General features: G+C 45.2%; 1 protein-coding gene and 1 non-coding gene across 3 annotated transcripts; one reads left to right on the top strand and one right to left on the bottom strand.

Annotated features, from left to right (window-relative positions):
• Positions 1 to 690: 690 nt before the first annotated feature.
• Positions 691 to 794, bottom strand: LOC115031775. Its single transcript, XR_003837441.1, has one exon. It is a non-coding gene; the product is annotated as a U6 spliceosomal RNA (small nuclear RNA).
• A 2,497-nt stretch (positions 795 to 3,291) lies between these two features.
• Tmem170a (transmembrane protein 170A) lies at positions 3,292 to 16,109 on the top strand. 2 transcript variants are annotated; one of them, XM_021170191.2, is made up of 3 exons: positions 3,292 to 3,650; positions 10,477 to 10,647; positions 13,652 to 16,109. In XM_021170191.2, exons 1-3 carry the CDS (start codon positions 3,305 to 3,307, stop codon positions 13,780 to 13,782), a joined length of 648 nt encoding a protein of 215 aa, XP_021025850.1. In that variant the 5' UTR covers positions 3,292 to 3,304; the 3' UTR covers positions 13,783 to 16,109. The 2 variants fall into 2 exon arrangements, with proteins under 2 accessions (XP_021025850.1, XP_021025851.1); XM_021170192.2 differs by having other exon boundaries at positions 10,477 to 10,578; positions 13,652 to 14,434.
• The last annotated feature ends 1,322 nt before the right edge of the window (positions 16,110 to 17,431 follow it).

The raw sequence follows: 17,431 nt of genomic DNA, 5'->3' as shown, positions 1-17,431 counted from the left end.
CTGGGGGAAGGGAGGCCACACACTGTAGCTGTTTTCAGACACACCAGAAGAGGGCATCAGATCCCATTACAGATGGTTGTGAGCCCCCATGTGGTTCTGGGAATTGAACTCAGATGTCTAGAAGAGCCATCTCTCCAACCCAAGCTCTTGTTTCTTAATTTGATTCATAGTTGATGCTGGCCGGGCAGTGGTGGCGCCTGCCTTTAATCCCAGAACTTGGGAAGCAGAGGCAAGTGGATTTCTGAGGTCAACCTGGTCTACAAAGTGAGTTCCAGGACAGCCAGGGCTACACAGAGAAACCCTGTCTTGAAAAACCAAAGAACCAAAACCCCCAAAAACCATAGCTGATGCTGCATTTGAAAAAAAAAAATATGTGTGAGGGGTAGGGGAGGTGCGAGGCATATATGCATAGTGCTCTCAGAGGCCAGGAGAGGGTGTCGGGTCCTCTGGGTTGTTACAGGCTGTTGTGAGCTTCCTGGCAGGTCCTCTGGAGGAGCTGGAAGCACGATTAATCACTAAGCCACTTCTCCAGCCCCCTCCTCAACTTGAGACAGCTCCGGCTGGCTTTGCACTTACCAGGAATCTTCCTTTCTCTCCCCAGACCTGAGATTACAAGTGTGAGCTGTCACAGCTGACACTCTTACACTCTCAGGGCAGTTTCTGTTCCTTAGACTCTTCTTCTGTGCTTATAAAGATATGGAAGGGCTCCCTAAATTTGCGTGTCACTCTTGAGCAGGGGCCGTACTAATCTCCAAGTCATTCCAGTTTTACCTATGTGTCATGCAAGAAGCCACTCCTTTCCTTTCATTCTCTCATTTTTTGTTTTTTGTTTTTTTTTAAAAAAGGTAATAGAAGCCAGACATAATTTGCACAGAAAGTTGCAAGCCAGCCAAGAGAACGCAGCAAGACTTCATCACAAACCAAACCAAAAAGGTAATAGAAATGGTGAGAGTTTATTCCAAAGGAGAAATGAGAAGATTGGATGACCAGAAAAGGCAAATACTCAAAAGTTTCAAAGTCTTCCCTACAAAATATTGATGCTTTGCTTTCTAGGTCCTCCCACTTGGCTGTCAAACCACCAAAATTTCATGTCTATATAGGCAATCTACAGGTTCTCCCTGGAAGGCTTCTTAGGGACCTTTGTGAAGTTCTGGGGATCAAACCCGAGCTGCAGGCATATGAGGCAAGGCGTCTGTCAGAGCTATAACCCAACCCAACTTTTACTTCTTTCCTTTGGGAGGGAGGCGAACATCTGGGCGTTCATGGATATAGTACACTTATGGGAAAAGGCTGTTGGCATTGCTCACGCTATCATGTAAAAGCAAAAATCCTGGGCTGGTAAGATGGCTCAGCGGATAGGAGCACTTGACCACTCTTCCGAAGGTCCCGAGTTCAAATCCCAGCAACCACATGGTGGCTCACAACCACCCATAATGAGATCTGATGCCCTCTTCTGGCACATCTGAAGACAGCTGCAGTGTACTTATGTATAATAATAAATAAATCCTAAAAAAAAAAGAAAGAAAAATCCTACAAAATCTAAAATGCTGACAAGATGTCTAAATCTACTGAAAAACAGTTGCTGCAAAAGGTTTTAAAGTTATTGATTTATTATATATGTGTATTAGTCTGGATTCTGTAGAGGGAGAGAACTTAAATATTTATATTTATTAATGAATATGTTAAATTATTTATTGAGTTTATCATATATATATATGATTTATTAGAGAAGCTTACAGGAAGTGGTCCAGCTAATCTAGCAATGTCTGTCTACTAATGGAAGGTCCAGAGTCCAGGAGTTGTTCAGTCCATGGGGCTGGATGACCCCGCTGGTCTTTCAGTATACACTGGAATCCCTAAATAGGTTCTAATGCCAGTGTCTTTGTTAGGGTTTTACTACCGTGAGGAGACACAATGACTAAAGCAACTCTTATAAAGGCAAACATTTCATTGGGGCTGGCTTACAGTTTCAGAGGTTCAGTTCATTATCATCATGACAGGAAGCATGGCAGCAGGCATGCTGGAGAGGGAGCTGAGAGAATCTTGATCCAAAGGCAGCAGGAGAGACTATCTCCTTCGCACTGGGCTGGAGGACTAGGAGACCTCAATGCCTGCCTACCCAGTAGTACACTTCCTCTAGCAAGGCCACACCTCCTAATAGTGCCACACTTCCCATGGGCTAAGCATATTCAAACCGGTAGATGGCGTGGTTCAGATCAAAGGTGGATCTTCCACCTCAAAGATCCAGATTATGGGTATTGCTACTTTAAATCCCTCACAGGTTTCGCCAGCCATTGCGGTTTTAGTTCATTCCAGGCATCGTCAAGTTTACAACCAGGGATAGCCATGGCCATGTGTGTGTGGGAACCTGTGCAGGTCAAAGGACAACTTGCAGTTATGGGTTCTCTTTTACCACGTGGGCCGCTGAGATGGAACTCAGGTCACTAGGTCTGACAGCAGGTATCTTTACTTGCTGAGTCACTTTGCTGACCCCAGAGGGTCTTTTCATTTCAGCTCCTAAAAGTTTCAACTTCTGTGATTTACAGAATTTCTGGTCCTTTTTTTTTTTGTTTTGTTTTGTTTTTCGAGACAGGGTTTCTTTGTATAGCCCTGGCTGTCCTGGAACTCACTCTGTATAGACCAGGCTGGTCTCGAACTCAGAAATCCGCCTGCCTCTGCTCTGGTCCATTTTTAAAGTCTTATTTTTGCTTGTTGGTTTTTGGAAGTTGAACCTACAGTCTTTTGTTTTGTTTTATATTGGCTTTGGTTTTGTTTTTGACAGAATTTCTCTATGTACCTCTGGCTGTCCTGGAGCTCATTCAGTAGACCAGGCTGGCCTCGAACTCAACAAGCTGCCTGCCTCTACCTCCTGAGTGCTGGGTTTAAAGGCACGCACCACCACCGCCCAGCGAACCTATAGACTTTGACAGGGTAAGCAACTGGGGTTGGAATCTAGGGTATTGTGCAGCTACGCTGGTTCTCTGTCAATACATATTCAGTCCTAAAGAGAAATTTGAGTAGGCTAGTGGTCACTTAATTTTTATTTTTGGTGCTGTATCCTTGTATACTATTTTAAAATGTATGTGAGTCTATGTGTATGTGAAGGTAAAAAGACAACCATGGGAGTTGGTTCTCATGTGAGTCCTAGGGATGGAAGGCAAATCCTTCATGCTTGGAAGCAAGCACCTCGCCTCTACCGGCTGAGCAATCTCACCGGACTTGTCCTACTTAAAGGTGGCACTAAAGAGGGCAGAGCCCAACACACCCAGATGGAGCAGAAGAAACTTGCCACTAGGGGCGCAGCATGCCGTGGGTTTCTCTAATCGAACGCAGCGCCAGGGGGCGGGAACAACCGTTACCCCGCCCCCTCCATCTGCGGCGCCCTGTGATTGGAAGGAGAAACGATTACTCTAGCAGCGCCGTTGGAGTGGGCGGGAGAAGAGGGCCGGCCAAAGGTGACGCCGTGGCTGCCGAGGTGCGGTGCTCCGCGGCGCGGCGGGCGGTGAATGGCGGCGGGATGGAGCGCGAGGGGAGCGGCGGTGGCGGCGGCTCAGCCGGGCTCCTGCAGCAGATCCTCAGCCTGAAGCTCGTGCCGCGGGTGGGCAACGGGACCCTGTGCCCCAACTCCACTTCGCTCTGCTCCTTCCCAGGTACGCCCCGCCCCGCGCCTGCGCACTGCGCACCTGTCGCCTGCCTCCCAGGGCAAGGCCGAGGCAGCCCTGGAATCGCACTTGGGGCGACGGCTGTCCAGTCCTAGTGACTGCTAGTATACTTCCTCTGAGAGCCTGTGTGCTGACGCTGTCCTCTGACTTTGTCCTACACCCACCTTCCCACCAGCTTGCTCAAACCTGTTGCGGATTCCCCCACCCGCACCTAGAAGAACTTAAGACACAACTTCTAAGTTGCTCTTAGCTCTTACCCGGGCTTCACCGCCTTCTGCCAGGAGGGCTTTTAACGTTACATTTACATTGTAGAACTGTTACAATTCAGAAAGTTGTGGAGAAGAGAATGATCCCCTGAGATTTCTAATAAAGGCCCTCAGGGGAGGGCATGATTGCTTTGGGTTTTTGAAGGCAAGACGACAGAGGCAGGGGTGGGGTGGGGTAGGGGTATTAGGACACTGCGGCAAAGAGAAACTAGCCCAGTGAGGTTGTAAAAGAGGATGAAGGGTGGGATTGCTGACTGCAACCTTCGGCCAGACACCTGTGAGTCTCATCTACTGGGCAGCGACTGCCAGGCGCCTCTCGGTGGACACCTGGGACCTGCCTGTGTAGTAGCTGACAAGGTGGCTGTCTTTGTTTTGTGGCAGCTGAAGATGTTAGCTTGTGATCCTGCCCACAAGAAAAGAGTCTGGAAGTTCAGATTGTCTCCAGAAGTATTAGTGTCCCACCTGACAGTGATTACAAATAAATACATATATAAATAAACAAACAAATCTGAAAGTGATTACAAATAAATAAACACACAAACACACAACATTCTGGCGACCTTCTCCAAAAGATGAAGGGTTCTTTCTTTCCTAGGATTCAGTGAGTCTGTTCTTACTCATTTTCTTCTCTCCCAACTATTTAGGAAATTTCCAAACCTGAGAAGGTGAAACACAGAATAACAAGTACCCATATGCTTAGTTTGGGTGGTAAAAGTCACATGCCTACTTAAAAGCTGAGGCTCATTAGGCAGTTATGAGACCATCATAGGTGGGGTTAGGTAAGCCTAGATGGTAGGCTAGATTATGGGGCACAGTTGTATATTTGGCTGGTGTTCATGGAAGTCTCATTATGCAAAGCAGGACTATTCTGGTTTTGCAGTCTTGGTCACATCAATGTGCATGTGTGTACACATCACATTTTAACTTCCTGCACTGCAGAAGTCGAGACACTTTAGGATTCTTTAAGCTGAAAACTTCTGAACCAGGGATGTGTGTCCTGTCATGGTGCCCCCAAGTCAGATTACTTCTTAAATCCATAACACAGATAAAGTGATGTTATTTAAATAGGCCTTATTTAAATTTTTCTCTAGTCAACCAAATAGCTTTTTTCTTAAAAACAAAAAATTGCCGGGCATAGTGGCGCACGCCTTTAATCCCAGCACTCAGGAGGCAGAGGCGGGCAGATTTCTGAATTCAAGGCCAGCCCGGTCTACAAAGTGAGTTCCAGAACAGCCAGAGCTACACAGAAACCTTGTCTCGGAAAAAAAAAGAAAAGAAAAAAAAATTATTTTAAATATATGCATGTGTTTGGGTGTGTGGATGTGAGTACAGGTGCCCACCCAGGCCAGAGGCGGGGAGTTACAGGTGGCTGAGCTATCTGACCTGGTTGCTGGAAATAGAACTTGGGTCCTCTGAAAGAGCAGCAATCACTCTTTCTCTCTGAGCCTTTTCTCCTTTGTGATTTTTTTTTTTTTTCATTTTGTTTCTGTTTTTATTTGGGGAGAGAAAGAGTTGTTTTACCACGAAGGAAGAAAGGCAGATGGCCTGTGAGCTGAGAAAAGGGAGCCGGTCAGAAGCCTAGATGCTAATCAAGAGTCAGACATGAACCATAATGCGTCAGCGCTCAGGGGTCACAAACAATCAGATGTCTGAGAATTGGAAGCCAGCCTGGTCTACACAGCAGGTTCCAGACCAGCCAGAGCTACACAATAATAGAACCACTCACTGAATTCTGTTGTCCTGACTCTTTGGTCTCATTTACCTTAGAGCAGCTCTTTTGTTTACTTCAGCTTTTTGCTTTTTGTTTTGATACTGACCTGGAACTCACTGGGAACTGAACTCAGATCCTCTGGAAAAGCAGCAGCCGCTCCCAACTGCTGAGCCATCTCTCCAGACTCTCTCCTGAAAATGCTAATCCACATTATGTATTTGGGTTTTATTCCTGCTATGGCTGTGACAAGGGTACCATTTACCAGGACTCGTTCCTTCATCGGTCACCCTCCTAGCCTTTGTGGGCTTCTTTTTTTTTTTTAAAGATTTATTTATTGATTATATGTAAGTTCACTGTAGCTGTCTTCAGACACACCAGAAGAGGGAGTCAGATCTCTCTACGGATGGTTGTGAGCCACCATGTGGTTGCTGGGATTTGAACTCCTGATCTTCGGAAGAGCAGTCGGGTGCTCTTACCCACTGAGCCATCTCACCAGCCCCCGATGTGGGCTTCTGACTGGAGGTATAAACATGGGTAGGATCACAACGAGCTAATCACTAGGCTAATGCAGAACAGATAGCCCTTGACCTCAAGTTGACCAGAGTGCATCATGAGCACGCCCCATCCCCGCAGTGTCTCATCTTCATTTGGAATTCTGGTTATAATGGGTACTTAAAGGTTTCCCCCTAGTTTGAGACACTAAGGCCCTCTTACTAGGAATCGTATTCAGAGTCCTGAGCCTGATTCCCTTTCTATTTTGGTCACGCAGGAAAAGTTAACTTGTACTTTATGCTAACTCATGGCAGATCATTGCCCTAAAATATTCTGTGGCTTCTCTACACTAAAAAGCTTTGAATTGATTTTTTTTTTTTTAAATCCACTTTTGTAATTTGGACATCTAGAGTTCTGCCAGATTCTCCTTCTGACTTGCTCAGATCTCTTTTGCTGTCTCTTTGTGTTTGTTTGTTTGAGACAAGGCCTCATTGTGTAGCCGAGGTGGCCAGTGAACCTGAACCTTCCAGGCCTGCACCACCAAGACTGGCTCTTAGTTGTCATTTGTAATAATCAGGAATGACATTCGTTCTCTGAACATAGGGTTTCACTAAATTAATGTCAAATTAATCACACCCAAGAATATTTTGATTATGCTGTTGCTGGAGTCAAGAATGTATCCAACTTAGACAAGTCAGTAATACATTTACTGAATATGATGTATCCGTTGAAGATTTTTTTAAAAATGTTTATTTATTTATTTTATGTATATGAGTACACTGTAGCTGTCTTTAGACACACCAGAAGAAGGCATAAGATCCCATTACAGATAATTGTGAGCCACCATGTGGTTGCTGGGAGTTGAACCCAGAACGTCTGGAAGACATCCGTGCTTTTTTTTTTTTTTTTTTTTATTTTTCGAGACAGGGTTTCTCTGTGTATAGCCCTGGCTGTCCTGGAACTCACTCTGTAGACCAGGCTGGCCTCAAACTCAGAAATCCGCCTGCCTCTGCCTCCCAAGTGCTGGGAATAAAGACTTGCGCCACCATGCCCGGCTGACAGCAGTGCTCTTAACTGCAGAGCCATCTCTCCTGCCCTTAAGGTTTATTTTTATTTATGTGTATGAGCATATGTGTATAGGTGCCCATAGGGGACGGAAGAGGCCATTCAGTCTCAGGGAGCTGGATTTGCAGGTATTTGTTTGCCCAATGTGGGTTTTGGGATGTGAACTCCCGTCCTCTGTAAGAGCAGTAGCAATGGCTCATAACTGCTGAGCCATCTCTCCAGTCCCGTTGTGTTGGGGTCCCTGTGAAAAGGGCCTTGACTGACAACACAAAAGCCCTCATTTGGATCCCTCATTCTATGGAGACGTGGAGAAAAGGACACCATACCTGGGAGAGGCAGGAGAGAGGGCTGGGGCATGTCAAGGGATGGAGCGCTTGTTTTCCAAAGTGATCAGGTGTGACAGCATACACCTGGTGACGACGGCAGACATCTGGTGACACAGCACTTGGATGGCTGAGGTGGGACAGTTGTGAATGTGAGGCCAACCATCCTGGGCACAGGCCTGAATCCAAGGCCAGCCTGGGCTATTGTTTGAAAAAGAATGCCCCTACCTTCATGGACTCATATGTTTGAATGCTTAGTCCCTGGTTGGTAGAACTGTTTTGGGAAGGATAAGGAGGTATGGCCTTGTTGAAAGAGGTATGCCATTGGGGGTAGCTTTGAGGTTTTAGGGGTTTTTTTTTTTTTGTTTTTTTGAGACAGGGTTTCTCTGTGTAGCCCTGGCTGTCCTGGAACTCACTTTGTAGACAAGGCTGGCCTCGAACTCAGAAATCTGCCTGCCTCTGCCTCCCGAGTGCTAGGATTAAAGGTGTGCGCCACCACACCCGGTGGCTTTGAGGTTTCAAAAGCCCACATCAGGCCCTGTCTATCTGTCTATCTGTCTGTCTGTCTGTCTGTCTGTCTCTGTCTCTGTCTCTCTCTGCTTGGTGCCTGTGGATCAGGTTGTAAGCTCTTAGCTACTGCTCTAGTATCTTGCCTGTTTGCCTCCTACTCTGGTGACAATGGCCTCCCCTCTAAAATTGTTAACATGCTTCTGGTTGAATGCTTTCTCTTAGAAGAGTTGCCTTGGTCATGGTGTCTCTTCACAGCAATAGAACAATGACCAAGACAGGGAGAATCAGGAGAGAGGTGCCAGGCCACAGTTGGTCGTCCAGAGAGTAAATCACTGTTAGAGCCAAGGGGATGGTAGCACCTGGCAGATAGGAGATAGTTGGCAAGCAAGGAGTGTACTATTAACTGATGTAGACTGTTGGGCCAGGAGCATCCAGGCAGCCTAGTACCAGCAGGGAGTCACAGGAGCGGACAAGACTCCGGTCCTCAAGGGGACAGATGTGATCAGCTTACAACCCCGGCTTTACAAAGGTTCACCCAGGAACAGGCATTTACTCAGCTGTTTGACCTAGGTCACAAGGTTGGAGAAAAGCCAGATGAGAGGATGGCTGTGGCCTGCCCGGCACCCCCATTCCTGTTCTTTTAGACTGGAGCTGGTCTTGGGGCCCAGATGATCCATTTTGGGGAGTTAAAGGCAGAGAGCTGGCCATCAGCAAGCCCTTGTGTTCATTCAGTGTCATTCGGAGGACCCAGCTCTCCACATGACTCTGTTCTTCCACTGTCTGAAAGCTCTGTGTGTAGGTGCATGTATGTATCGTGCTCAAGACTGAACCCAGGGCTTTGATACCACCAGGACTGGAGTTTGAATCTCCAATACTGACATAAATGCTGTGTGAGCATGGTGGCCAACTTGTAGTCCTGGCGTCTGGAAGGTGAAGAAGGGATCCTCAGAACAAGCTGGTTAGCTAGACTGGCTGAATCTGGCTAGCTAGAATTGGTGAGGTTTGCATTCTGAGAGGCTCTGCCTCCAAAAATGAGGAAGAGAGCCATCAAAGTGGCACCCAAAGGCAAACTTTATCTCCACAAGTGTGCCCCCCCACACACACACACACGGGGAGGAGGGCGGGAAAAAAAGAAGGGCCCCCATCGATGGTCTTGGACTTCCCAGTTCACAGAACCTTGAGCCAAAAGATTGTGTGACAGCGGCAGAAAACCAACAATACAACTGCCAAGGAAGCCCCAGCTGATATTGCGCTTGGCCTGAAGCGGTGAACAAGGACATGCCGAAAGACAGAGAAACACTTTTGGCGGCATGTTGAGCCAGGGAAACGAAAAGAACTCTGCATCAATCGATAAATAGCTATTAAACAGTTGGCAAATTAAGGTGCAGTAGATTAAAAAGAAATCACTTAGGTTTTTTTTTTAATGTTTTATAGATCCAAGTTTGTGATAGCTTTTAAAGTCTCCTAAAGACTCTCATCCTGAGAGTCTTTTTATAAACTACTCGGTTTAATATAATAAAGCCTCTCCCCCCTCAGAGTGTTTTAAGTGCTACTATATGTGGGCACTCAAGTAGCTAACATATGGCTTTGGGTGGTGGTGGGTAGGCGGGATTTGGGGGTTCGGGGCGGTAGGTGGGGTGGATTGTCCCTGTGTGCTGCTGCTCAGAATGGTGCTGGCCGGATCCTGGTGGCCCTTGGGTAGGTGCTGTGCTGCAGGGGAATTGGCATGGGTGAATGTGTGGGTGTTTGTCACAGCCAGCTGCTGTAACACAGTTCCACAGGCTAGACCATTGCAACAGCTGCTTGCTTCTCCGTTCTGGAGGCTGCAGGTCAGATCTGGGAGCTAACCAGCAGACGGGTTAAGATGAGAATTAACTTCCTACCTCTCCTGGAGCTGCCTTGATACTGTGTTCAACACGTCTTATAAATGAGTCTAAATAAGTCCTGCTGTATTTAAACAGCTGAGAGCCTGTAAGTGAAAGTTTTTGAACCTTTTAAAAAACAAAAACAAAAACCTCAGTAAAGCTTAGCATGGTGGCAAATGCCTAAAACACGCAAGGGAGGCAGGAGGATCAGAGTTCAAGACCAACCTCGGATACATACTGAGTACAAGGCTATTCTGGGCCACAGGATGAGACCCTGTCTCCCAATAACAAAAACAAGGTTCTGGGGAGGAGGCTCATAGGTTGAGAGCATGAACGTGCTGCTCTTGCAGAGGACCCAGGACCCAACTGGTGGCTCACAACCATCTATAACTCCAGTTCTAGGAGATCCAATGTCTTCTTCTGACCTTCATGGGCATCAAACATGTACAGCAAAACCCACTAGAGACAACTTCCTGCTGACACGAATGGGAATAGTGGATGCAGGGGCTGGGACTGGGTCCCTTGCCAGTGCCTCACTGGGAAAGCTGGTGACTCGGGCTTCGCCTTTCTCTCCCCTCACAGAGATGTGGTATGGTGTGTTCCTGTGGGCACTGATGTCCTCTGTGTTCTTTCATGTCCCTGCTGGACTGCTGGCCCTCTTCACCCTCAGACACCACAAATATGGTAGGTTCATGTCTGTAAGCATCCTGTTGATGGGCATCGTGGGACCAATTACTGCTGGAATCTTGACAAGTATGTTAGACATTAAAATACCAGTCAAAAACGTGTAATGTGGTTAGTCACCTAGTTCTAGGACTCATTTTAGAAATGGGGGCATGGGATAGGGCTGGGAATTTAGCTCGGTGGTAGAATGATTGCCTAGCAAGCCCAAAGCCCTGGGTTTGGTTTCTAGCACTGGGAGGGGAAAAGTTTTGTGTGTGTGTGTCTGTGTGTGTGTGTGTTCATGTGCACACACACGCACATACAATGAGTTTTAAAGAGTTAGCTTTTAAGTGTGGGTCTTATTTTTTCATGTATTCCTTTATTGGGTTTTATTTTGTTTTTAACTCCCAAGCTCCTTACCTGGCCAATCTCTTTGGCATTCCAAGTCAAAGTTGAAACTTGGAGATGGGCCTCTAGCAAAATGAAAGTATTTACCTATGGAGGCTCTGCACCTCTCTGATCCCCTTTCCCTTGACCTGGGCTCTGCAGAATGGTTCACTGACTGCTTCCACTCTTTTGCGTGTGGCTCCTTTAGAGATGGAGACTAAATCTGTTTAGGGAGATAATTGAGGGCTAGGCATGCAAAGTGCCAAAGCTGACTTAGCAAGTCTGAGGCCTGGGTTTGACCCCAGCCCGGCACACAAAGGAAGTTAAGTGTCTGATTTGTGTTTTCAATCCCCTGTTCCCGGACCCAGACTTCCTGACTAAAGACTGGAGTAACATGGAAATTAGAGACTATTTTTAAACCCACTTCTTTCTTTTGTCTTTGTCTTGTTTCATGTCCCTGACACAACTAGAGGAATGAAAACTTATAAATCATTTTTAAATTTATACTTACACAGAAGCATGTATATTTATTTTCTAGAAATATAAACTTAAAATGAAAATGAAAGTCATACTGTGCATTAGTAGTCACAGGTTGTATTTTGGTGTGGTTTTTAAAAAAATAATTATTTTTATGTGCATTGGTGTTTTGCCTGCATATATGTCTGTGTGAGGGTGTCAGATATTGGAGTTACAGACAGTTGTGAGCTAGCTCCCTTGTGGGTACTGGGAATTGAACCCGGGTCCACTGGAAGAGCAGCTCTTAATCACTGAGCCACCTCTCCAGTCCCAGATATTAAAAAAAAAAAGGAATATATATTTACATCATAAAATATATAAATACATAATATATTCATATTATAAAAATATATAATCATAAATGTATGTGTAAAACATAGGAATGTAACATTTCTAATTTGTTGCCTTATTTATTTTCACTGTAAACTTAAACCCTGAGCTTTGAGCAGAAAGGTCCATTTGGTCTCTTTGACTAGCTTGCTTTCCCTCCCTCCCTCCCTCCCCTTCCCCTCGCCACCCCATCTCTCTCTTTCTTTGGACACTGTTTCTCTGTGTTCTGTGTCACTAAATGCTGCCCTGCCGTATCCACTCAGAATTTCTGGCCCCTGAGGCAGTAAGGCAGGGGTGGAAGGACCCGACCACACCCTTGAACCCTGAGGGATGAGAGGCCTGTGTGCTGCCGACCTGGCACCATTTTCGGCACACAGTAGCTGAGCACACACTCATTTCTGTTCCAAGCCTTTCCGGCAGTGTTTCCTCTTCCTGCTCGCTTGGATTTTCCTTCCTTTCCTCCTCTGAATCTCGTGAGGGCCCAGGCCTGATTCCTCAGGCTTCTTTCTTTTAAGAAACTTCAGTTACAGAGACCCCATGAGACTTGTGCTCTGACACCGTGGTGACATTTGATGGCTGCTGGAGGCAGTCAAGTATCTAACACTGTTTGCTTCTCAAAGCACATTAATAATATCTCATGTCACTTTTTTTTTTTTTTTTTTTTTTTGGTTTTTTGAGACAGGGTTTCTCTGTGTAGCTCTGGCTGTCCTGGAACTCACTTTGTAGACCAGGCTGGCCTCGAACTCAGAAATCCACCTGCCTCTACCTCCCGAGTGCTGGGATTAAAGGCATGTGCCACCATGCCCGGCTTCATGTCACATTTTTTTTTTTTTTTTTTGGTTTTTTGAGACAGGGTTTCTCTGTGTAGCCCTGGCTGTCCTGGAACTCACTTTGTAGACCAGGCTGGCCTCGAACTCAGAAATCCGCCTGCCTCTGCCTCCCGAGTGCTGGGATTAAAGGCGTGTGCCACCACGCCCGGCTTCGTGTCACATTTTAAGAATGTGTAGTCTTTCTTTATTTTGAGGTGCTGAGAATGGAACCCAGAGCCTTGTACATCCTAAAGTGCATGCTTTGTCACTGAGCCATACCCTCTGTCTACCTATAGATAATTGGATTGCGTTGACTGTGTTTCTTCCTGAGTGTCTGTGATTCTCAGAGGGATAGCTGGGTCAACAGAGGTCTGGGTGTAGAAGATGAGATAGGGTGTCTGGGTCCGCACCAGTGTTTCTGTGCTGGGCTCCTGTTCTCCACGGGGTTGTAGTGACTATAGAACGGGAAATGGCAACCTGAGAAGCAGAAGGACCCCTGTGTCCTCTCCTTAGTGTCCTTTGAATTGCGTGTTGGTTTCTCCCTCTTTTCTTTCTTGAATGGAATCCTCCATATAAAAGCAAGTGGAGCTAGGTTGCCCTGTGCCCTGGAACCATTTCTTGATCTGTCTCAGTAGATTGTCATCCATTGCCAAGAATGTATTTGGTGACCATAGGCATGGGGTCAGCTAGCAAGAGAGCGAGGGGAGATGATAGACCAAGAGGGAGCTGCGGTCTTGTCATCTCAACTGTCACTTCATATCATTCAGTAAATATGAGATGCTCAAGCTAAGGGAATCCAAAGCTAGATACAGACTTGCAAACAGCCTGAGGAAAGTTAGCATGTTCACCAGAAAGGACAGAGAACACTAAACTGTTTGTTCATTACTAGATAACAAATGTCTATCTCTAGACAGGGAAAATTTTAAATCTTATAAATCTAAATCTTTTTGTAATGTAATTAATTTCAGGGTTTTTGGGTTTTGGGTTTTTTTTTTTTTTTTTACTAATTTTTTTTTTTTTTTCTCCTTCAACACTGCTTGAATTTGAACCAGGTGCAGCAATTGCTGGCGTCTACCGAGCGGCCGGGAAGGAAATGATCCCCTTTGAAGCCCTCACCCTGGGCACCGGGCAGACGTTCTGCGTAGTGGTAGTCTCTTTTTTACGGGTTTTAGCTACTCTATAGCATCCGCCCTTTCACTGTGATGGCATCCCTGAGTTTTATAGACTCTCCTCAAAAGGAATGGACAGTGTCATGGTTTCTTCTTTCCTCAAATGGAACCAGCCAGAAGGTATGAGAGTGTGAAGACCACCAAAGCCCTTTCTTCTAGTTGAAGCTCCAGAAATTGAAGACCCTGTGGATGCCCATCATCCTCCTTGGCATTTCCTCTCTTGTGGCAACTTAAGTTTTACAGGCGCACACTTTCACCTAAGCCAGCAATGCCTTGGAGTCTGCATCCTTCCTGTGCAAGAATGTATCATTGCTGTTTCCTAGCAACAGTGGAGAATGCTGCTTGATTTCAAGGGGGCAGGCTACACTCTACTGAGAGCTTAGCCAAGCTGGCTTGGGTTGGTTGAGAACAAACTGCTGGAATGTAACAGGAAGAAGAACTGAAGTAGCGTTCAAAGCAACAGCTTTGGTTCCACTGTCAAAAGTAGGTGACCACTGAGAATGTGACATGTTATGGATAACTATCTTGACCTCTGATTATTTAATATATTTCAAGAGATGTGAATTTATCATTTGATCAAAATAAGCTAGCTAATTGAGGGTTTTTTGTTTTTGTTTTTTGTTTGTTGTTGATGTTTTTGTTTTGTTTTGTTTTAAAGACATGAAGTCTTGCTTTGTTGCCCAGGCTGGTCCAAACTCCTGGGCTCAAGGCATCCTCCTGCCTCAGCCTCCTGAGTAGCTGGGACAATAGGCATCACTATCGTGCCTAATCGAGGTTCTTTTTCCCAAAGAATGTCCCTGACACCTTGTCATCTTTAACACTATCCATTTTATTTACCGTCTCTGAAAACACACAGACTTTCTTCAGTGGCTTGACTTGAACTTCAAAACCAGTTAGGCTGGGACACTCTTTGGACATTCGGGCACAGATAAGATGCTTGCAAGATTCTGTTAGGGTTTTTCTTGCTGGTTCTGTTGATTGGATGAGCCTGTGCTCGTGCCGTGTGCTGAGGGGTCAGTGGCTATTGGTTTTCCTCACACTATGTTTACCTAGCAGTGGCTCCTTAGCCCGCTCACTCTTGCAGTATTTGCATATCCACTCCCAGAAAGTGCCTAACACTTCCTCTTCAGATATAACCCCTCCGGCCTTCTTATTTTTTTTCCAGAGAATTGATGTCCTTAAAGAGTAGTAGTAGTTTTTAACTCAATTTCTAGCTATTTTAATTTTTACCTCTACTTCCTAACTTTGTTTTTCCTTAAAAAGGCCTCCAAACTGTGACCTTCGAAAGGAAAGGGGGAACAGAGCCTAAGCACCTGTCATCAATCCAGTGGTTTTGTATAAACTACAATAAAATACAACAGCTGTGTTGTAACCTGTTTTCAAAGTAGCTTCTGGTGATGAACTGACAGTTTTAAAAGAAAATTTTCATTGTGAGATTAAGGCTCCCAACCTATGAGGAAATAAATTTATCTTAAAGCAATATGTGCTCCACTTCTGGTTAAATAGTAGCCAGGAGGGGCTGGCAAGATCATTCGGCATGAAAGGTAGTTCTCGGGTCCACATGGTAGATGGTGAGAACCAACTCCTGCCGTCGCCTCTGCTCTCTACATGCTGTTCACATCACACATAAATAAAATTTCTTTTTAAATATTCAAGACTCTCTGTGGGCACTTGCACCCATATGCACATAACTTCCTGTCCTCTACGTACACATGATTTTAAAATTTGATAAAACAGCCAAGCAGATCAATTTGCCCAGTAATGGCATCAGGGGAAACTGCAGGGATGGCTCCAAAAATAATTGGCTCTTTGCTTTTGACCACCACTTGTCAAAACTGTAGTGACGATCAGATTTGGTGGGCAACTAAGATGCAAATAAATGGCTTTTTCTATCCCCCAGCAAAAAGAGCAAATCTTTCTTCCAAGGAAAGATTTCCATTTTCAGTCTGAGAGACTTTGAATTTGGAAAACATCCTTCAGCTGGAGAAACTGGAATATTGTACTGGGCCTTGTGGGAGCTGATAGCATCACTGGAAGGATGTGGGATGTAATTTTACACACTAAGCACATAGGTGAATAGGTGGTTGGCTGTTCCCCTAAACAATAAGTCATGAACGTATTCATCCATGAATATTTGTGTTTCTAACCAAGACACACAAGTTCGGGTGTTTTTGTTTCTGTATGTTTCATCGGCTCTAAAAACAAACACTTGAACTTGAGATGTATCTTCAAATTACTTAGTGTTTTATCTATCCCAATGTGTGTGAAGCATTCTTTTTTTCTTTTTTCTTTTTGGATGTGTATGTATGTGTGGTTTTTCTGTCTTGTTTTGTTTTGTTTTGTTTTTTTGAGACAGGGCTTCTCTGTGTGAAAGCTTTGGCTGTCCTGGACCCACTTTGTGGATCAGGCTGGCCTTGAACTCACACAGATCCACCTGCCTCTGCCTCCCAAGTGCTGGGACTAAACACATGCACCACCAAGCCGAGCTGTGTGAAGTATTCTTTTGTGGATAAATGTTCTGTGGCTTGAAATGTTTTCAGGAAGAAACCATTTGAATGATAAGAGAGTGTGTTCCACTTGGATGCTGTTTCTGCTGTCTCTCTTGCTCTTCTTGTCTCAAACTCGAGTTGTTTGCCACAGTTTATTTTGAACACATCACCTTGAAGAATTTCCTCCCACTAAGGACTTTCTTGGACCCTGCTTCCTGCATCTGAGTCTCCCTTCTCATCCTCTTTTAAGTTCTGAGATAGAGAGGCAACCTCCAACCAACAGCTGATTTCTTGATGCCTTAGTCGGCTTTTGAGGTTAAAATTAAGTTCCTGTGTGAAAGCGTAATGATTATGAGCAAGATGCGTCTCTGGGCTGCACACTTCCTCTGCAGCAAGACACCACTTAGGAAATGCAGGAAGTGGCAAGCCAGCAGTTCATGCAAGTAATGGTGTCTGTCCTTCCTGTGTCCTTTAGGTTTTTAAATTGTATGTCGGCTTTTGATTCCAATGTCTTTTGTGACTGCCCTGGTTTCCTGTAAGTTATTGTGACAGTCAGGACATGCCAACCTTCCCTGAGAAACTCTTTCCTGGAATGTGAAGCCCTGGTGCCATTAATGGTCCATGCGCAGAAGGTTTTGTGAACCTGTATTTCTTTCTTGTGTACTGTGTAGGGCTGGTTATGACCAAAATCAGTTTAACTTTTTATATTAGGTTATTGCACTTAACTGCTATAGTCAAAATGATCAAATCTTTGTACATTAGAGATTTATTTAAATATTATTTTTCTACTGACATTTCTAATGCTAGTATAAATGTTTATTATCAATAAAGAATTACTTTAAATTCTTTGAGTTGGGAATCTTGATTTGTTTGTTTGTTTTTAGATTTCATTTGATGCAATGTCTTGCTATGTATCCATGGCTAGCCTCCATCTCTTCATGAAGCCCAGGCTGGCCTTGAATTTGTGGCAGTCTTCCTTTCTCTGCCTCTGAGGTACCGGGGTTGCAGGCGTTGCCACCACACTCGCCTCTGCAGTTGCTTTTTCTTTTTTCTCCCGACTCCCACCCCCCACCTAGTACTACATTACTACTGTTACCACCACCTCCTCTTCCTTCTCCTCCTCTTCATCCTCTTCTTCCTTCTCCCTCCTCCTCCTCTTTTTTTTTTTTTTTTT

Source organism: Mus caroli, chromosome 8 (genome assembly GCF_900094665.2).
Source record: "Mus caroli chromosome 8, CAROLI_EIJ_v1.1, whole genome shotgun sequence".
NCBI lineage: Eukaryota > Metazoa > Chordata > Mammalia > Rodentia > Muridae > Mus > Mus caroli.
This window is presented reverse-complemented; position numbering and strand designations above follow the sequence as displayed.